The sequence below is a fragment of the Cicer arietinum genome, chromosome 6, assembly GCF_000331145.2.
Source record: "Cicer arietinum cultivar CDC Frontier isolate Library 1 chromosome 6, Cicar.CDCFrontier_v2.0, whole genome shotgun sequence".
NCBI classification, from domain to species: domain Eukaryota; kingdom Viridiplantae; phylum Streptophyta; class Magnoliopsida; order Fabales; family Fabaceae; genus Cicer; species Cicer arietinum.
The window spans coordinates 22,202,850-22,225,097 of record NC_021165.2 but is presented as its reverse complement, the minus strand read 5'-3'; the positions used below and the strand labels follow the sequence as shown (position 1 = coordinate 22,225,097).

The 22,248-nt window shown below is 30.7% G+C and overlaps 2 protein-coding genes across 3 annotated transcripts; both read left to right on the top strand.

The window, feature by feature from the left end:
* Positions 1-4,696: 4,696 nt before the first annotated feature.
* Positions 4,697-10,932, top strand: LOC101509755 (transcription initiation factor TFIID subunit 15). 2 transcript variants are annotated; one of them, XM_004505689.4, is made up of 8 exons: positions 4,697-4,885; positions 5,717-5,894; positions 6,285-6,640; positions 6,746-6,940; positions 7,807-7,890; positions 9,589-9,667; positions 9,740-9,866; positions 10,521-10,932. In XM_004505689.4, exons 2-8 carry the CDS (start codon positions 5,775-5,777, stop codon positions 10,703-10,705), a joined length of 1,146 nt encoding a protein of 381 aa, XP_004505746.1. In that variant the 5' UTR covers positions 4,697-4,885; positions 5,717-5,774; the 3' UTR covers positions 10,706-10,932. The 2 variants fall into 2 exon arrangements, with proteins under 2 accessions (XP_004505746.1, XP_004505747.1); XM_004505690.4 differs by having other exon boundaries at positions 4,698-4,885; positions 6,749-6,940.
* Positions 10,933-13,499: 2,567 nt separating this feature from the next.
* Positions 13,500-19,280, top strand: LOC101509207 (uncharacterized). The gene is made up of 6 exons (XM_004505686.4): positions 13,500-13,639; positions 14,267-14,572; positions 14,677-14,731; positions 15,540-15,655; positions 16,592-16,814; positions 18,968-19,280. Exons 2-5 carry the CDS (start codon positions 14,303-14,305, stop codon positions 16,811-16,813), a joined length of 663 nt encoding a protein of 220 aa, XP_004505743.1. The 5' UTR covers positions 13,500-13,639; positions 14,267-14,302; the 3' UTR covers position 16,814; positions 18,968-19,280.
* Positions 19,281-22,248: the final 2,968 nt, after the last annotated feature.

Genomic DNA, 22,248 nt, shown 5'->3' with positions numbered 1-22,248 from the left:
TAATAACTAACCATTGCAACAACCTTCCAAGAAAAAAAAATCTATAACTAATCCCTATACACATATCAAGTTATATGTTATATCCATATCAATTTACATGATGTTCTACTCATACGATATAATGTTCTCCATATACAATACCAATGTACACATTTATATATATTAAACAAAAAATGATTTTTCTAACAAAATGATTTATAAAAAATATGAAACAAACACCATTTAAACCCTAAAACATTATTTTTTGTTTCAAGTAATATATTTTTCCTGATACAAACGCACTCGTTATTACCTCTCTAACAAATATAGAACGATTATTAATTGATTGCTTAATTGAACAACTACCGAATATGGAACGACTACTGAATATGGAATGATTACCGAATATGAAACGACTACTAAGTGATTACTTATTTGATACACTTTAAAATATGAAATAATATTATTAATAAAAAAATAACATTAATAAATAATAAAATATACATAGGTTGGCCTGTCAGCCCTAGTAGATTCTTTTTTATAAGTATGAACCTGACCTATTTAAATAAATATGGTTTAAAAATAGTATGATCCTAACTTTTTTATTAAATAGGTCAGACCATAAGTAGGTCAGACCATAGGCCCCTAACGGACAACCTAGTCTATTCTAATCTCTATGAACTACTTCGATTATAGGAGAAAAACTCGATATTTACCTATTAAGGTTTTTATGTTTCTAACTTACAATACAAACCTTTTACAAAAAGTTTCTATTAGAGTCACAAATAAGTCTCCAAAAAGTAGGGATAAGTGGACCAAATAAATTTAATGCATGTCTAAACCAAATCAGTCTAAAAATTATTTCTTATTTTCTATTTTATGTAAAAAAACAAACTAAACCAATGTAAACCGAATAATATTAGTTTTAAAAACCAATGTAAATCGAACCAAAACTAACAATGATATTTTTTTTTAATAAATAAAATTTTCACACCACAAGTCCATGATATTTGGTTAAGTAAAAGCAAATTTAAGTTCTATAACTCAATGTAGTCCAATTTTATTTTATTTTTTCATTTTGAATATCTATTTAGCATTTCAGCCAACAACCCAAACCCTATTACGTCTTCTCACTCATTAATTATTTAAAGATCTCATCTCAAAAAATATTAGAGTTCACGCCGCTGTTTACTCCTCTCTGTTTGAATCGTCTTTGTTTTTCTCAGTCTCACGCGACTTACGGCCACTTCTCTTTGTTTCTCTATGTCACTGTTTGTGGTTGTTCCTAACTATTTTGGACCGTTGTCACTGTCTAATTTGGACATTGTAATTAAATTCTCATTTAGATTATAGACATCTAAATTATGGTTTATCTTGACATTGGTACTACCTATTATGTATTTTAATTTGGGTTGGTTGTTGCATGATGTTGCTCCAAATTTTACTATAGAGGAATAAATTATGTTGCTACTGCATATTCTATTTTAGAGGACCAAAATTTGGGTTCTTAGTTATTCTAAATTCCATTCAACAAATAAAAAATGTCACTACATATTCTATTTTTTAATTGAGTATTTTTAATTAGGTTTTGATTCTACAAAAAAGAAAAATCAAATAATCAATCAATGCGAATCAAATCAACTCATATATCATTGATTTAGTTTGGATTCAAATCCACTCATAAAAAAAGTAAAATCGAATCAAATCAACCAATGCAAATTTCATTGGCTTAGATTCATTTTTCTTTAAAAACTAAACGAACTTGACCCATTATACACTTGCACATAAGCAACAATATCAATAGTACGTGTTAGGTTATATCAGCATTTACTTTGAGAATCTCATCTTGAGGATAATTCTAAATTGCATTTAGTGTGCTACATTTGTACAAAAAACCCAATAGATTTAATGTTTTATTTGGCAATAACATGGATTTGATTATGAATTTTAAATCAAATATATCAACTTACAAGTTAGAGGTACTTAAAAATATTAGTTGGTTCAAATTTTCCCAAAACAATCAAATAACAACACAAAATAATAGGCCACTCCCAAGGAACCGAGCCCGTAATATTATACGTGACATTCCAATCAATCTTGCTCATGTGAGCGAGGCTGAAAAAATATGCTCCAATGGTCCCAATAAGATTATTCCAAAATTCTACAACAAGGATTTGAGTCTTCGCTAGTCATACAAGTTGATGATAAATTCTCGTAGGCTGTTTTTAGTTTTTAAAGCGACATGTCCATTTGATGCACGAGTTCAATTTGAGAAATCAATTTCCTCTTGTTGAGTCGTTAGTCAAGTCTGCTTCATCTTTAAATCAATGACCTCAAAAATAAGTCTTCTTATTTGGTCTCATTTCCATCCATTGTTATCCACATAAAAAGAAATAGAAAAATCATGTTGGATAGTAGGAAAATTACCCACACTTCTAAAGTCTTCCAATATATCGCAAAAATCAAATATGTGATATCGTTTATTTTTGAGATGAAACTTGCTCGTGGCGTTGTTTATAGCTATATTCATAATATATCTATAGGTTATGATTTATGTCATTAAAATGAAGTTTTTCAAAATAAAATATTGCAAGCACTTTTATTTTTTTCCTGTCAAGCAGCATGATGCTATACTTACAAGCTGAGTTGTATTTATAAAATATTTTGCAACTACTTTTATGAGATAATATTATTATTTCAACTCCTTAAGTTTTATTTTAATTTATAAATATCGATATTATTAGGTTAGACGTCTTGTTTCAAGTTCGAAAATGAGACATAACAGTTGTGTGAGTTAATTATTATTAAAATTTATCATCTTTTATAACACACAAATTTTATTATTATCTTGCTCTTATTATATTTATCTATCTATATATAACAATGTTTGAGAATATATTTTTGTCAAATAATTATTTCGTAGTATACATCATGGATTCTATTCAAAGTTTAAAATGTGTTAATATTAACACTTCATCCTATAGAGAAGGTAAGTGTCAAATTTTGTTTTTTTATCTTATTAAAGATGATAAATTCAACCGTAAATAAATCACAAATGTAATTAACTTACAATTGTGATTTAACAGATTTGAACATATAATAAAATGTTTAACTTAACAATATCGGTATTTGTCAATTGAGTTATGAATTAAAGACACTTAAGTGTCAGTTTTTTGTGGTAGGTATTATCAATATAAATAATTAAAATAATGAAAAAAAAAATGTTTTTTCACTTTAAGTCTGATATTTTGATTTATCAATTTTTGACGATCTGTATTTATTTTATTGCTATTTTTAGTTTATAGGGTACATAGACAACATGTCAAATGAGATAATATATTATAATAAAAGATGAAAGAAACAAATTTTACCCGCTAATCAAATTATAAAAGACTAGTATATACTAATAGTATGGTTCTAAAGAGCAAAACACAAGTGTCTCTAATTCAAACATGCACAGTAGGATATATGTTCTTACAACTATTACCTAAGTTTATACTCACAAGACTTAAGATTTGGTTAGTCAATGCATTTGTTAAAAAATTATAATTATTTTTAAAAAGATGTTTATAACCTACTAAGCATGACTATAAAAAATTATTTAAAATTTTACAAGATACATATGATTTGACTTAAAAATAGAAAAAATGAAGATAAAATATTTTAAATTAAAAGTTAAGAATTTTATTTTATTTTTATATAATTACAAACAGAACTCTAAAATTTGTAGGAACTAAAAAATTAATATTATATAATTATTTTAAAAGTAAAATATTGAGTAAAAAATTTCAATTGATTCCATCATTATGGTTAACCCATGAAATATCTTTACACTTACACATAATTGCATATGAATTAAGAGCTCAGTTGCTCAGCATTATAAAACATAAAACTATATAAAGATATAATATAATATGAAATGATAGAGACATAATAAATATTATTATATTTAGTGTTTGATACACATAATAACCAATAAGATAAAAATATTTTATTTTAACGTGTATTTAATACACATTTAATTAAAATATGATATAACATAATATATATTTAAATAATAAGTTTATCAATGAAAATAATTATATATTAGTTTTTTTAAAATTAATTTATTATATTTTAAATATTATAAATTAATAAAAAAAAGAAAAAAATGAAGTAATTCAAAATTTAAAATTATCCATTAAACATTACTAAATAAATAATTTAAATTTTAAAAACAAAATAGTAAGTAACTAAATAATTATATTTTATTTGTTAGAGAATGTAAATAAAAATACGATATATATTATATATACATGACAAAAACACTCTTGTAAATACATTATATTTATTCTTAAATTTCAATTAATTTTTATAATTTTAAATACTAATTTATTAAATTATATAAAAAGACAAAACTATAATTATAATAAAATTATAAACATTTTTAAACTAATTATTAATTGTTTTATTTTTAAGTTTAATATCAAATTATATTAATGAATTTTTATATTTATACTTGATTAAATTAATATTTTATAAATTATTTTTATATTTTAATTATATATTTTTTATAAAGCTAATTAAATAAATTACTGTTGTTAGGATCCAACTTAAAATTGAAATAAACAAAGCTCACGAGTTATCTTATCTATTGGTTGATATCAATCAAACGGGCCTTAAAATTGTTACTTAATTCAATAAAAAGAATAAGTAGCGGTGAAAGTAAACGAATACGAGATAAGCTGCTACACGGGGAATAAAAAGGAACGTAAAATATAAAGAGGAATTAGCGAGGAGGTGGAGGAAGCAAGCAGAGAGTGGAGACGGAGGGATAAATCGCAGATCTGTCCATCGTGGCCGTGTCCTCTACCTTGAAGAACAGAGCAACGCGCGTGATTCTCTCTTTTGCGCTGCTCCGATTCTGGTTAACTCTTTTGTTCCCTCTTCACTTCTCTTCGTTTCATCGTTCCATTTATCTGTAATAATCGAATTACACTAATTCCATTTATTTAACCAAAAACATTTTCGTTCCTCTCTCTATTTGCTATTTCACTTCATTCGCGATATCGTCATGTCCGATTGCATTATCATAGAACAGTTTCTTTCTCATATTATCACAATTGATACTCTAACCTATCATATTTTGAGCTTCAGCATTATTCGATTTTTAACTCATACTAAAATGCACTGCTATAGCCTATAGTTGATAAGCTTGTGTCCGTTTTTCTTATGTTTTGCATTCATTCAATAACTACCTAGGTTTATCCAATGAGGTTGACCTAATGGAAGCATGCTAGGGTTTGTTTGGATAAATGGTTTAATTAAGTGCTTACAGGCTTATTGTATAAACTATTTTATCATAAATGATAAAATAAAGTCAAACTGTTTTCGCAAAATCTAACACAAGAAAAATAGTCTCATGAGGTAAACGGTTTTCTATAAGATGTCACAAATAGTCTCACAAATGCTTATCCCAATCGATAAGCTCAAATAAGTCGATCCCAACAGTCACTAGGTTTGCAGACGAGAATATGCACATAGATACTTGTTAGTAGAAGGTCTCTGATCTGATCTCCAGTAAAAATAAATCTACTGGGGAGATGTCTTATGATTGTTGCCTTCTCAGTATTACATCTGATAGGAGGATTCATGTGGTTATATAAGTAATGTATCATGTCTGAATGTTTGTTTTTGACGTTGAACCTCGTAGAAGAAATGGTTATGGATGTGATAGTTTTCTGTTTTTTCCTTACAGAGGGTGTTTTCTCAGAGCTCTGCGCTGGTTGTTTTTCATTTCATGAGAGTGAGATTCCATGGCAAGCATTGCTGGAAAATTTGCTCCTTCTAATGGGTCTATCTATGTGTGCAACTTGCCTTATGGGACCGACGATAATATGTTGGCTGAATATTTTGGCACCATTGGAGTAATAAAGGTATGGAGTCTGTGCAGCTTCTGTTCAAAGTGATGCTATGTTATTGTCCAACTTTTTTTTCCGTCTTGGAAAAGGGAATTTTATTAGGATTTAGGACTATAACGTTCAGCACATGTTGGTAATATTTGGGACTTTATTATGACCAGGTTGGAAATTCATATTTCTCTGTAAGATATGATTACTTGAATTTTGTCCTTGCAAAATGAAGTTTATTTGGGATTCTCTATGCGAAGACTAAAATGAATACCAGATTAAAACATTCAACAAATGATTGATTTGTGTTTTGTTGCATTTCTGTTTCTATTTCCTCTTTATATGGTTCGGTTTTTCCGTTTCACCTTTTATTTCCAAACTATCAGTTATTTGTCATTTACAATTGTTGTTTTGCAGAAAGATAAACGTACAGGGAGACCTAAAATATGGTTATACCGAGACAAAGAGACTGATGAACCAAAGGGAGATGCTACTGTAACATATGAGGATCCGCATGCTGCTGTGGCTGCTGTTGAATGGTTTAACAACAAGGATTTTCATGGCAATACAATTGGAGTTTATATAGCGGAGTCAAAAAACAAGGACGACCAAACATATAATCCAGTAGTTGAGCCGGGTGTTGCTGATAATGTTGTTGGACCGGAGGAAACTGAAGGTGATGCTAATGGTGTTAGTGGAAGAGGTAGAGGGCTAATTGATGCTTCTGGCAAACCATGGCAACAAGAGGGCGATTGGTTGTGTCCGAATACAAGGTCTGTGATATGAGATTGGTGAGCAGCTCTTTCTTGCTCTTTTACTCACTGTTTCGGTCAATATAGATTTTTTGCAGAATGAGTAACAACTTTTTCTTCTCATAGCAGTTGCTCCAATGTGAATTTCGCTTTTCGTGGTGCGTGTAATCGCTGTGGAACTGCTCGCCCAGCTGGTGCTTCTGGTGTTGCAGGAGGAGGTGGCCGTGGCAGGGGACGTTCTGGACAAGATTCAGGGGGTATTGGCCGTCCAGTTGGTGCAACTGCAGGACTTTTTGGTCCCAATGACTGGCCGTGTCCAATGTAAGATTTTTCCACATTGTCTCCCTGTTCTTTTGTGTCTTATTTCTTTTTAATTGATTTTCATTTTAAATTTTGTTTCTCAAATTCAAGCTTCACTAACATGTATAAATTTCTTATAAATTGATAAATATAGTTCCCTGTTTCATCAATTGTGTTACTTGTTACTGCTTGTCAGTTTAATCATGAGTAAAATGATATACAATGATGAGATATATGTTTGTATATGCCTAATATACAAAGACAGCATACTCTTGTGCATGAACATAGCTCAAATAGGAGTTAATGCTACATTTTTTCTTTAATATCTCCTGATTTTGCATTTTACTTACAAGGTTGGCTGCATGAGGTTTTTTAATATATTAAGAAAATTTTATATGCTAGCCAAATTGCATTCCCTTTGCCTCAAGTATTAATTTTGGCACATCCCAACCCAATCCATCATCCCATCATCTGCTATTCTAGTTCTCTAGAGTTTTAATTTTTAAAGGAAGCGATCATCATGTGAGACGTTACTGAGTGCAACTCTAGCGGCCTTTCCTTTGTTGCTTCTGTCCTTGTGGGTTGTGGCAGTTGATTATGCATTTTGATTCCAGCTGTTATAGCCAATACGGGGTTATGATTTTATACTGTTGGAACTTGGGAGTTAAGTGCAAATTGGCCGTATGATGTGGACTTATGATCAGTTATATCACCACTAGTTTTCTTCATTTTGAATGAGTATTGCTCTACTTAACTGAACATTAGGCTGAGGTTGTTATACTTGAACATTAGACTTGGAATTAGCATGCATGATGTGGTTTGCACAAGATTTTTTAATGAAGTTTAATGTAATGATTTTTCTTTCTTGTCTTCCTTTTTTTGCTTAGGTGTGGCAACATCAATTGGGCAAAGCGGTTAAAATGCAATATTTGCAATACAAACAAGCCTGGGCACAACGAGGGTGGTGTAAGGTATTATATTTAATTCATTGTATACCTGCAAGTATATACTATTAGTGACACCTCTGATGCAGGTCTATGAAGAAACTACAATGTTTTTGTTTGAAATTTTTATTTATACATGTGAGTTCTTTTACATTTTTAAAAACAAACGAAATCTGAGTTAAAAGCTGTAAATCATAAAAGTATTTTAGAAAATAAATTCCCTTGATATACCATTTTTTTTATCTGAGTTAAGTCAGCGTCCTAGATATACAATGTGGATGTCAGGGATAGGACCATTTGACCATTTTGAACTGCTGATTCCTCTTCACTGTTCATTATAATTAAAATTAAACACGGGCTTCTAAGAAGGGAAAATATTTGATGCCGATTGGGAAGTCCCCTTTCTAGTAGTAGAGATACACTTCTGTGTGTTAAATTCATATGCAATAATCATCATATTCATTTAATATATGAACTAAACGTGATTTTGTTTTTCAATACGCCATTTTGCATGTGATTTTATGACAGTGCTCCAGTGGTGTGGCGGTGATATGACAATCCTCTGGTTGTGGGTCTGAAAGGCTATTTTTAAATAATATATTTTCAAAAAAATATTAAAATAATTTGATTGATGAATTTTCTTAAAACAATTTTATGGATGAATTGGGTGATATTTTTGAATGGATGATGGATGGATGGACTTAGTTGTTTTATTAAATTTTTAATAATTGCTTTAATCAATCCATTATATTCCCAATTCTAATTTTATCCAATCGGTCCATATTGTCACCCCTATTATTAATAATAACCAATCTTATGAGTATGAGATATACTAAGATACTCTAATATAATATCAAAATATATTATAAGAAACTTTCTTATATTCTACCAGTCTTCCGCTTCCTTTAACAATTGGAGTATTGGACTATCCTCCACTCTCTTTATCAATGCTCCAACAGGTCTTCTCTGCTTCTCCACATACTTAAATCATCAAAAGACTGTACATTACCATCTTTTCTTTTATTGGAGTTACCTCAAAACATCTATGTTTCTTTCATACTTATATCATGTATTGTGGAACCGCTTATCTATTGTGGCACTGTCATCTTTAAGACATCAACCATAATTTCTTGTTGAGTTTTTACTGCCCTGTATTCAGCCCCTTACAACATTGGAAGTCTCATGGTCGTGTGATAAAAATTTCCTTTGAGTTTGAATGGTACTTTTCAATCTTGAACACATTTGCAGCATCTGACCTTTTCATCTAATCTGTTTTGATCTTTTGATTTGCATCTCCCTTTATGTATCTTGTATGATGGACCCTAAGTACTTAAACTCCAGTGTAGTATATTATCCTATTTTCACTTCTCAGCTATGTTTTTTATGCCTCATGCTAAACTTTCATTCCATGTACTTTCGTCTAACTTTTACTTAAGCAAAAATCATGTGGTTTCAAGTGGTCAAATCTTGTTTCCATGTCTCTAACTTGCGATTGATTTTTTCCTAAACACAGTCTTTGCAAGCAAATTCAGTTATTGACCATTATTTTTATTTTTTTCCCAAATTTGAAAATGTTGAAATTCCTAGGCCAAATCCCTCCCTTCATTTATCGCACGTACACACACACACACACACACACACACACACTACATTTAACAATTCCTTTGTTTAATGATATGTTTTTGAAATTACTTTGCTAACTTAGGTTACTTTCTAATTGAACAGAGGAGGTCGAGCTGGAGGTTACAAAGAGCTTGATGAAGAGGAAATTGAAGAAACTAAACGCCGCCGGAGGCAGGCTGAAGTAAGATTGATTTTAAGACCACACATGCTAAATAGGCGACTTTGGTTTTATGTATTGTTTTTTTACTGTCAGGATGATGGTGAGCTGTATGATGAATTTGGAAACCTTAAGAAGAAATTCCGTGCCAAAACACAGCAAGCTGAAGCTGCACGAGTGCTTCCTGGTTCAGGGCGTGCTGGTTGGGAGGTCGAGGAACTAGGTAATGTTGCATATCTGGAATGATTTGTTGTCTATAAATTAATTGCAGAGCAAGCTGAGTCCGCAACTTCGCAGCCTTGTCAAGCTCTGCAACCCTATCCACCTTCTCCATCACACTTTTCCCATGTGTTGCCTAGCACTATTACATTACATTTTTGAGTAATCATTATAGCTGTAGAGGAATTATCATTTTCATGTTCTCCTATTATCCTTTTGTGATTTCTTTTAATCCTTCTCTTTTTCGTTTTGAAACTGGTTGATTGTGGCAGTTTACATTCAAACCCTGCTTACTAAATCAAAATTGATTATTGGTTGTGTTGATGTATTTATATATGTGTTAGTAGATTTCCTGACTCAAGTTTGATGGCCCTGCCTAAAACTAAATTTAAATGGCTGTTGATTTTGGAGCATTCTACTATTAAGTAATAATAAGAATGTGGCATTGCCACAATGACTTAGCCCTTTTGATTTTCTCGTGTAAGGATATGTATTGAGGAATTAAGTTCAAGTTATTATGCCAACATATATCCAACTTCCAGAAAACGCTACACAAATTATTGTCACTCTTATATGTGATCATCATCATGTTTGTGTGAAATTATTAATTTGTTGGACCTGATGTAGCCAACTCACTCTTTATGAATACCTATGACAGGGATTGACAGAGATGCTAGAGAAAAAAGCAGAGACAGAGGAAGGGACTATGATGATGGAGAGCACAGGAGCAGAGAGCAAAATGAAAAGGAGAGGCAAAGCAGTCGTAATAGAGAGAGGGACAGGGGAAGAGATCGAGACAGGGATTATGGGCGAGATCGGGACCGAAATAGACACCGATATTAAAAATAGCAGTAGAAGTGCATTCCGATGTTTTGACTTCCATGATGTGTTTCCTTTTTGGCAAAGGATTTCAATTGTTTTGAATTAAATCCTTGAATTTGGGGTTTGACATCCTGCAATCTGATGAATGCGCGGACATTTGTATAACCTAAGATATTTTTGCTGTTGGTATTTCTTTGGACAGATTTCTACTTGAGAACATTCACAATAGTTTGAACTTTGAACTATTAGTTTGTTGTCTGCCATTTTTGTGTATCTTGTTTTCCGAAATAAGTGATAATCTGGAGAAAAAAGTGGTTTTTGGTAGTCCAGTCCAGGGGTGGTATTTGTAAAGATAGAAGGTGGCACTCATGGAAGGTATTTATACAGCTTAAACTGAAGTCTGAAAAGCCTTGGTACTAATGTGTTTGGAATTCCTAGCATCAAGATAATTCTATTACCAATGATTTTACATTTATAAAGGGCTAATTATGTCACGAATTGTATAATGTTCCATTATACACTCGAAAGTATATTGCTGGAGATTAATATTCTACACGAAATTTCGTAAATTAAAATCGATCTATATAAAAATATTTAATTACTTCAATTATAAAGGAAAAAAAGTTTCATAAAGGTATTGAACTTTAGCATAACATAATTTTCCACTTACATTTAATAGGATTTATATATATTCAACAACATCATAATTACTTCAATTATAAAGGAAAAAAAGTTTCGTAAAGGTATTGAACTTTAGCATAACACAATTTTCCACTTACATTTAATAGGATTTATATATATTCAACAACATCACACCGCTTTTATTGGATATTATTGCAAAACTATTTTCCATTTGACAATGCATCGATTAAATTCTTTAATGAAAAAACATTTTACAATACATAAATAAAGTATAATTCAAATTCGACCCAAAGTTTAGAAACAAGCTAAAAATATTAACGTAAGCTATAAAGAGCTTTTAAAATACCAAACTAAAAAGTTAAAAACATGTGCCCAAATGCTATGATCAATGCATGTGATTCCAAATATTCTTATGAATGCAAAGTGGTGAGAGAGAGAAATATTTCTAGCTTAAGGCAATTATGAATAGTTTTTTTTATCACAACCAAGGCAAACAAGAGGACAAGTTAACTAAAAAATGTATTATAAGTGATAGAGTCCTCCCAGGATATAAAATTCTCTCATAGTATTTAGGCTACTATTTACAATCAAAACACATCATGAAAGCTAGCACTACCATAGGCTTGACAAGCCTCTATAATCTATATTTGAAACACATGCAGATAATGATTAAAAGGTTTTTATTTAGGTTGTAACGTGGCCAAGGTAAGGGTGAGATATTTCTAATGATGAAGAGAGAAAAATAACATTAAGTAACTCAACAAAACATCATTAACTTTTATTTTCATATTCTCTTTGTTCATAACACAACCATTTTTTCTCAGATATATATATATATATATATATATATATATATATATATATATATATTTTCTTTCATGTTCATTGCAAGTAGTAGGAGAAGGACTACAACTATGGGGTTATTTTTTATAGTTTATTGCTATACATGTTTAATTTTAAATTAGAAAAAAGTATGGATTAAATAGTATATGCAGTCTCTTAATTTAATTTCAGTTAACGCTTTAATTTTTTATTTTTTATTTTCTTCTTATTTGATAATTTATTTTAATTTTAAGTGACAAATTGATCTTTTATGTTTTAAAATGTTAATAATATTTTTTTTTTACAAAAATTTATCAAACTTTTCAAACAAAACCCATAAATTAATTATCATCTTCAATGTAATGCAAATTTCATCAAATTCATAACTGAAATATTCAAATAAACTTATATTTTTATTGTTTATTGGAGATGAAAATATGAATTTATTTGAATATTTCAGTTATGATTTGATGAAATTTGCATTATATTGAAGATAATTATTAATTTCATAGGTTTTGTTTGAAAAATTTGATTGATGAGTTTTTATAAAAAAAAATAGTAATATTGTTGACATTTTTAAAATATAAAAGATTACTTAAAATTAAAATAAATGACCAAATAAAAAAAAGATTAAAAATTGAAATTAAATTAAGGGACTGTATGTGCTATTTAACCTAAATTATATTAACAATAATTCATTTTTCACAAAATATTTATATTCTATTAATATTATCTTATATTTTTGAAATATACACATATGCTTTTATTATTATTATTATTATTATTATTATTATTATTATTATTATTATTATTATTATTATTATTGGGTCTGTAAGTTATTTAAATAGGTGTGAAAAAAATAGAAGATATTCACCAATTACTACCGATAATAAATAGTCATATCGGACACAAATAACTTAGTCATAATTAACTGCAAATAATTGATTTTTTATTATTATTTAAATCATTAATATGCTTTCAACTTTCAATTGATTCTATTCTATCCCACATCCTTTTTCTTTATATCAGATCCTTCATCCACTCGCTACTAATGCACGGTTAAAAACAAGTGGCAACGGGCAAGAGTTTCGAACACAAAGGTAAATAAATAATTAAATAAAATTTGAAAAGTAAAGAAACACACGTGTTAAACGAAGGGAATGGGTCACGTAGAAGCACACGTGTGTAAAGAGGAAAAGAGAGGAAGCACCACGTTAGCATAGCAAACGTTTGGTGGTTTGAGTTTGAAAGCGCGTGCAGGGTCTTCCGACCCGAGCCCCATTCTATCTCCGCTCACAATACTTTCATTCTTTCTCTCTTTCTCTCTCTTTCTCTCTCTCTCTCTTCTTCTTTTTTCTTTTTTCATAATAGAAGATCTATCTCCATCTTATGACACAATCTTTCCCTCTTCCACTCCCATCCCTCAGATTATATTAACCTCTCTCTCACAATCTTCCTCACACCACAACGCCATTTCGCCACAGCCCACAGGTACGTTTCTCCTTCTGTGCTTATGCCACTATTTTCGTTTTAGGGTTTCCGTTTTTCATCAATCGATCAAACCGTTTCCAGTTTCCACACTGATTATTATTACCCACCTCTCTTTTTCTACCTGTATCTCAACTGATGATCTTGTTACTTGTGCTTGGATTTTTTTCTTTGGTTTGTGATTGTGCTAGAATTTTTTTTTTCTTTTTCAAATAATCATATAGATACTAGTTCAAATGTTTTTTTTTTCTTTCTAAACACTATGAAAACAAATTTTCTCAAGCTAAAATAAAGATTTATATACTCGTATAGTTTTTGTTATAATTTTTAGCACTGTTTTTGGTTTTGTCGATATGAAGATTAGTTATTATATGAGAAATGTAAGTAAATGTTTGGAACAAATTATTTTCTCTTGTTTCTTAACATTGCGTGCTTGTACTCGTTAAAATGCTGCCCTTGTGTTTTGATTTTCAGATTTTTGTTTTTTTAGGTTTTGAGTTTTTATTTTTTGGTCTTATCTTTGGCAATGAGATTTTACTTACTACCTTTTGATGCTTAGACTTCTCTTTTAGAGCTACCTCTGTCAAGAATGATATGATATTTTTAGTTATGATGTATTGGGATTTTCAGGTTTCAACTTGGATTAAGGTAATTATTGGTTCCAATATGAGCTCTCGGACAAGCAGGGTGCCTGCTGTTAGAAGTTACCGGCGGAGGAAGGCAGTTTTGGACCTTGACCTTAACCGAGTACCGGCTGGTGACAATCCGGCTGGTGAAAATCGCGAGCAGGAGGGACCTTCCACTCAGTTGGGGCCTCAAGAAGTAGAAGTTCAAGCTAACCAGCAACCGCTAATTGTACAACTACCACCTCCCATGATTGATGTGGAGGCCATTGATGATGATGTTATTGAATCATCCCCAAGGGCTTTTGCTGAGGTTTATCTTCCCTTTTGTACATTCCTTGTTCTATTGTCGTTTAGTCATTACTAGATTTCTTTGTTGGAAATTAATCACATTTTTTCGTGTCTGTTTTATTTTAGGCTAAAAACAATTCAAGAAGAAATCGTGGGAGGACTATAGTTGATGTGGATTTAGGTAACATGAAATTTCTTTGTTCTCGTATGCGAAAATTGCAACAATTGTGAGATAATTTTACTTTTATTGCTTTTAGACTTGCCTGCGCTAAGGTAATCAAAGAAAATAATAGGACTCAAGTGGCAGATGTGTCTACAAGTTTGTGTATAGCCAAAGATTTGTTATGCTAATAGTTATCGAAGGGTTAGAGAGTGTATTGTTATTACTAACTACAGAATTTAGTCGTGCTTTCCCCAGTGCAAACATCTACATTGTCCAGTGCTGCCTCCCCTAACTTTGTCCAATCCCTTTCTATTCTGATTGGATTCTAATGCCTTGTACACACACATTTTTATGTTCGGATGGAGTTTCATTGGTATACAATTTAGTGATATAGTTGTATAGGCACCTAGTAAAAGCTTAATCAAAATCAATGACCAATTTAATTGTGCATACTAAGAGGTTCTATGAGATGACCAATACCCTTGGCAGTAAGTGGCCAATCCTTTTGTTAAAGAGTATACATACAACAAGTTGTTTTATTTATATTTTGAAACATATTTAATCATGTATGCATAAACTCTGACTATCAATATCATTTTTTCGATTAAAAGGAAAAGGAAAAACTACGAGCATATGATTTCGCTGATTATCTTGTGTATTCGTTTTTTGTGTTCTGTTGGGTGCGAGTTTACTGTCTCCCCTACATTTGGTCATAGGGACAATTTTTACTGCTTGCTTGTCAACTAATATGGTCTTTACTCTTCATGATTTCTTGATTATAATGGTATCTTTTGCTGATATAGTCTGTCATTCATGATTATTGCAGAGGAGCAGAGTAGGGTAATCAACAATAATCGCAACAAACGAAGGAGAGAACCTCCAAATCAATCAATTATTAATTGTGATCTTTATATAAATTTGGAAGGCGGTAGCAGCTCTACGGTAAGAGTCTTTCAGGACATGTCATACTGTTTTATTATGTTCAGTGCTTCGGACTTTATTATCTGAATAAATTAGCGGTCGGTTTTGTAATCATTAATTTTCAACCTGTAGCAAATAATTAGTTTTTGGATTAGTAGTAATTAATTTCCAACCCTGTGACAAATAATTTGGTAATACTTCTTTATGATTTGTTTCTAGCTATGATCTTTAGGCAATTATTTACAGCACCTTTTATTTTATTTTGGAAAGAAGCGCTTTTAGTGAAATTTACCTAATCAGGTCCTTATAATGTATCATCGAAATTTTGATGACTTATTGCACACTTTTATGTATTTATTTCTCAAGACTGTCCTTTTGCGATTATTTTGGGGACCTAAAACGTTAGTCAATATTGGTTGTGGGACAGGGCAAATTCCTTTGGTGGGGACAGGGCCTACCACTGAGCAAAAGCTGGGATGGCATGAATATTTTAAAATCAGCTATAGAAGATTAGTGGTGTTTGTAATTGAAACTTATTTACTTGCATTTAATGGAACTGGCGCAAGCTCTCTGGTGCTTGCTATTGCTGCTTGCTTTCGTTGATGTTGTGTTGTTAGAGCAGTTCATTAAGTCAAACATTACTTGATTTTCTTCATCCTTTATTGTACAGTTAAATACTGCCTACTAGATATACCAATACTTTTTGCAGTGTCCTAGTTTTTTTTCGCATTTGGTTTAGTTCACTTTAGTCCTGCACTGCGTAAAATCACAATATTTTCAATATATAAGCTTTGCCTCATCCTTGGAGATGTTTCTTTTCTTCTCTATAATATAAATTTTTTCATATGTTGTTATTTAATCGCCATCTCCAAGTCCAACAAACAAAAACGTATAAATGACCATGAAGGCTTACAGGAGTTCTAATTTCTGACTTGATTTGGATATCCATTCTTACAGTTGGAAAGTGTCAAAAAGCCACCTGAGCCTCCAAAGGAACCTGTCTTCAGTTGTCCAATATGTATGGGCCCTTTGGTGGAAGAAATGTCGACAAGGTGTGGTCATATATTTTGCAAGACTTGTATCAAGGCTGCTATAAGTGCTCAGGCTAAATGTCCTACCTGTAGAAAAAAGATTACTGTGAAAGAGCTCATAAGGGTGTTTCTCCCAACAACTGGTTGAGGTATGGCCAAAACCACTTATGGTTATTGATGTTGGTTGATTTCTTGTCACAGATGAAATTAGTAGTAGGTCTAGAAGAAAACACGGCAATCGTTGAATTACTTTTTGGTAAATTTTATTTGAAAGTTTCCTTTTTTAATTCCAAAAAATGCATATAAATACTTGTGTGTACAGAAAAATAAGGAGGTGTAGAGAGGAAACGATATATGTAAGACAGTGAAAAGAATAGGTGCTTGGAGATATAATTAATTATAGGAAATAGGCAAAAAAATTCATACGGCCCTTTAAGTTATTTAGTTGTACCGGATTTGTCCGTTTACGTTTTTCCCCCAATTAGGTCCTTTAACTCTCATAAAGTTCCGGAAGTTGCCTTTTCTTTTAGTTTCCGTTTGACTCCGTTAAAAAAAACACTTGGCTGTTACGATGGTGAAAACACTTGCCTTTTCTTTTAGTTCCGGAAGTTGTTTACAAGGCAATTCCCACCAGGCTTTTAGGGAAATTTTTCTATTTTTAACTATTTAAAAAAAATAAAATCATAGGGTTCCTCAAACTAAAAGATGAAAATAAACCTCTGGTTTTAACCGTGCAGAGATTCTGGGACTATATCAGAGTTTTGAGTATATGCTCTACTTTTAAATAGCTATCTTTTTATCTCTTTACCCTCAGAATCCTATGCTCTATGTTCAGCCTCCTTCATTATTGAGATGGAGCAAGTTCACAATGCTTTCTGTGCATTCCAATCTAAAGTTTTTCCAAACCAACAGAAAATCAATGTATGAGAAAGCCCTCTCAGCAAAAGTTTTGAAATTTTTATCTTCCTTCCAAATATGCTTGAATTGAAGAAAGAGGGCATGTTAGTCTTCAATGCGGCTGATGTTTTTTGAGAATCTGTGTTTGAATGGAAGAAATAAATACTTCTCTTTTTCTGCCATATTGTATCCTATAGAAATTTGGTGAGTTTGTTTATCTAGATGCCGAAGACGAGATTGAATGAGTTTGAAAAACCCCAATTATTATTTTTTGGTTTTTAATAAAAAAAAAAAAAATGAATTTCACTGAAGTCCTAGTTGGACTTATCACATAAACATTGTTACAAACATGTCAACTGTGAAACTGCCATTATTTTAGGGGAGTTAAACAAAAGCTTAAAAAAGGGTGATGTTGTGCATGTTACGAGACTTGAGTTAAAGGACCTAGTTGGAAAAAACTTAAAAGATTCATCTTGACAATTAAATAATTTAGAAGATTGCAAAAACAATTTTCTTAAAAAATAGAGTTTAATTGTTATGCACTGTCAGTGTAATTTTTTTTAGAATGTCAGCACTTTACAACCATTTATGGGGATGAATTTAAATGTAGTTTTGTTAAAAATCAAATATCTTTATTGATTTAACGATTGTAATTGACTGACGATGTAAAATAAATTACACATAAATTAAATTATAAAATATTAGGCTTAGTTGCAGTTTTAGTCCTCCTATTTTTATTGATTCATGAAATTAATCTATCTATTTTGATAGTCGACAATTTTAGCTCCTATTAAAAAATGGCGAAAACACTGTAACACTTAACTTTCATAAAATCGGAATAAAACACTGTAACACTTAACTTTCAATTTTAGAAATTTTTTATATTTGTAATTTAATTATGACACATGAATAATTAATGCGTCTAGATGGATTCATATCATAGAATTCTATATCACATTATTTAAAACATGCCAAGTCGTCATTTTTTAGTTCAAAAATATGGTAGAAGGAACAAAACTTCTCAACTTTTAAAATCGAAAGACCAATATCATGAATTAGTAAAAATAGAGGGATTAAAACTACAATTAAGGATTTGAAAGAAATGTATTGTCGGTGTAAATTACAATCAATAATAATTTGCCAGTCAATAAAACATTAAATAAATGTCTTTGATCTAAAAAATGTATAATATGATGTGGTAGATTGAATGGTAGTGATTGGACAACAGCGTAGTTTTATACTGTCAATGCACTACTTTAAACTCTATTATTAATGATATACTCAGGTCCAAAAGTGTATGGTTTACTGCAAAAACAATTTTCATAACTCTGTTTCACTGGAAGGCCAGTAAAACGTTAATCTGTAGTTGTTTACATTGAGTGGTTACTTTTTTACCTTACAACAGGATTTCTGTGCAAGCTGGGCTGATGAAGATGATGGGAGATGGAAGAAACCTTGTACTTCGGAGATTACCGAGTGGTTTTGTTGTTTCTAAGTTTCCCTTGGCAGACTAAGTAGCTGTTTGTCTAAGTTAATTTATCATATAAATACATGAAGATGTTTGGTGCATACAATCTCGTGCTCAGCTTTTTTTGAGCTCTCATGTTCTGAATCATTCGTCTATCTTTTCTTTGTTGTGACCTATTCTTGACTCCAGGGATTGATGTATGTATATTAAAATTCTTCACGATTTATCCATAGAATTCGTTTACCCATTATTGCAGCAGTTTGGCATTATGAATTGCTATCCCATTTGGCAATTGATTTAGTTTTGCGGTACTTGTCCAGCATGTGTAGTTTTCAGCTTAATTTTAAACAAAAATACAACAAATAACAATACTTAATACTTTTGCCGATTATTAAAAGATTCTGTTCATTGTGAACTTTTTTATAACATGTTCTTTTCAATTTAAAGTATATATTTCTTGAAAAAACTAAAATACACGTCGCAAAAATGCTGTTTGTTTGAGGACTTGCTGCAACAAAGATGTGGTACCAATAATTGGTGATGGTTTTTGTTTCATCGAAAGTGATGGTTTTTGTTTATGTGGTGAGAGAAGTCATCGAGTAAGATTTTTATTAAAAATGTTTAGTCGGAAGATTAAAGTTGTTATTGAGGTGAATAACCAATCTTGTATATATATAAAAAATTACAAGTCCACTGTTTGAAGTTCATGTTCGTGTCTATGTTTATGATGAGATATTAGAATTGTATATGACGTTAATCCGATTAGTTTGTCTGCGGCTATGCCTACCAGTAAACATGTGAACATGAATCTTCAAAGTGGATGGATTTGAATTGCCTACCTTAATTAGAACTTAAGAACTTACCTTAGGAGTGGATTTATTGACTCTCCGTCAATCAAGTTCTTCTCAACTATTAAGATTAAGTGTTTGGGATGATGTGATGTAGAAGTAAATATAGCTTATTAGCTAAGCAATTCAGGTTGTTTGTGTGAAGTGGTTTGTGACTAATTTAATCGAGAAGAATGAAGGAAAGAATGAGTTATTTGTTGTAAGAGAAATTCCAGAAGTATTTTCTTAAGAAAAGTTGACTTTATAATTTTAATTCTTATAACTGGACACATTTTGACGCTGTCATACCGTATGTCTCTTAAGGAATTGGTAGGGTTGAAGTCGCAATTAGATGAATTGTCACAAAAAGAGTTAATTTGACCATTAATCGTTATTCTTTGTCGAGAAGTGATGATCAAATAGATCTTGCGTGTGTTTCGAAGATTGATCTAAAGTTAGGATATCACCGCATTAGAGTGAAGGTTGGCGATATTTAGATATTGAATTTCAAGCACGCCATGGTCACTACAAGCATATGGTTATGTTGTTTGGAGTGATTAATAATACACTTGTAGTATTCGATTATATGAATACTATATTTCAACTTTATTTTGATAAATTTGTTGTTTTTAATGATGACATTTTAATTTATTTTGAGAGTACGGAGAAACAAGAAGTACAATTCAAAATCTTTTTGCAAATGTTGAAAAACAATAGTTTGATTGTCAAATTATTGAAGTGTAAAATTTGACTAATATAAGTCAATTTTTTTGATCATGTAGTTTTCAAACGAGGAATGAAACTCAATCCGTCAAAAGTATAAGATTCCCAACATTAAAAAATACTAAAAAATATCATTGAAATCAAAAGTCTCTTGGAATTGACAAGTTATTATAAGAGATTTGTTGGAGAATTCTCTAAATTTGTGTTAGCTTTTACTCATTTGAAGACAAAATTATTGTTAGTGTTGTCAAATGCATCTGTGATTTTTGTAATTATAGTGATTCTTCAAAACATAGATTGGGAAAATGTTATTATGCAAGATAAATGGTGGTTTCTTATTGCTTTGAGGAAATTTAAGATACATGAGCAGAACTATCCAAATCACGATTTCAAGTTTCGAGCACTGATGTTTACTCTTTAATTGTGAAAACACTATTTTTATGAAGCAAAATTCAAAGTGTTCAATAATCACAATAATTTTGAAGTATTCAATATTCATAGATTCCATTACATTATCATTCGTACCATATTTGTTATAGAGAACCAGACACCACAAATCATTAGACTTAGATAATAAATTTTAAAACAATTTGAAAAGAAACGTGTAATTTAAATAAAGTATTTCAAAATATAATTTGCCATTGCTCATCCTCAGATGCAATTTTATGGTTGTCTCTGTGTCACGTCGTATAGTTAGCATATTGCATATGAAAGTAAGAGTTAGAGTTCGGCACAACCCAACTAAGAGTGATTATGCTTGTAACAATAAGATATTGTTGCTTTCAACCACTAAGTCACCAATGAACTTGCTCAATGATATGCCGAAACCTATGTCAGGAACCTTTTCCATTAGTGATATTAGCACCAAGATAACTTCTCAAACTCGAGGTCTCTTTAAATTTGATATGTTGCATAACTCAAATTTGTGGGTTCACATTTGCAAAAATGAAAATATCAGTATTCTCAGCATTGATCTTTTGCCGAAAGGCTTAAAAGATTAAGAATATATAAAATACTATATGCTTTTTCAATAGTAATCTCCACAAAGAGAAGTAGGTCACTTGAAAAAAAGCGATACACTTGAGGTCATTTGCATCGTACTCTCAACGATTTCTAATAACCAACCACTACCTGATATACAATAATGTGAGACATGCAAATGATGATCAATTAATGGGATTTGAGGAAGAATGGTGATTTAAAAAGGCAACAAGAAACCCTAACCGTCTTGCTCTTCCCTAACCGTCTTGCGACATTATATTGTTTGTCATCTTGATGCAGCTTGTTTGATTTTCCATGTTAGATCCAAATACATCGATATTCTAGTCACTTTGATTTGTCACATTTATATACATTTTTATAATTTATGTTACTAATAAGTATCCTATGGGTTTGTTCGTAAATTCTTTTTTTATAATTTATGTTTTCATTGTATTCTATCAATTTATAAAAATATATAACTTTATTTAAAAAAAATAGTTCATATTTTGCAGAAAAAAAAATTTACCTACTTTTTTCTTAGTATTTAGAGTAAATGGTTAAAAAAACTCGCATTTAATAGTTAACCTAAAAATATTGATATTTGATAGTTGAGTTAGAATAATTAGTGAATGAAATTAATTGGTATTGAATTTTCTTTTACCTCATATAAAACTAATAAATAAAAAC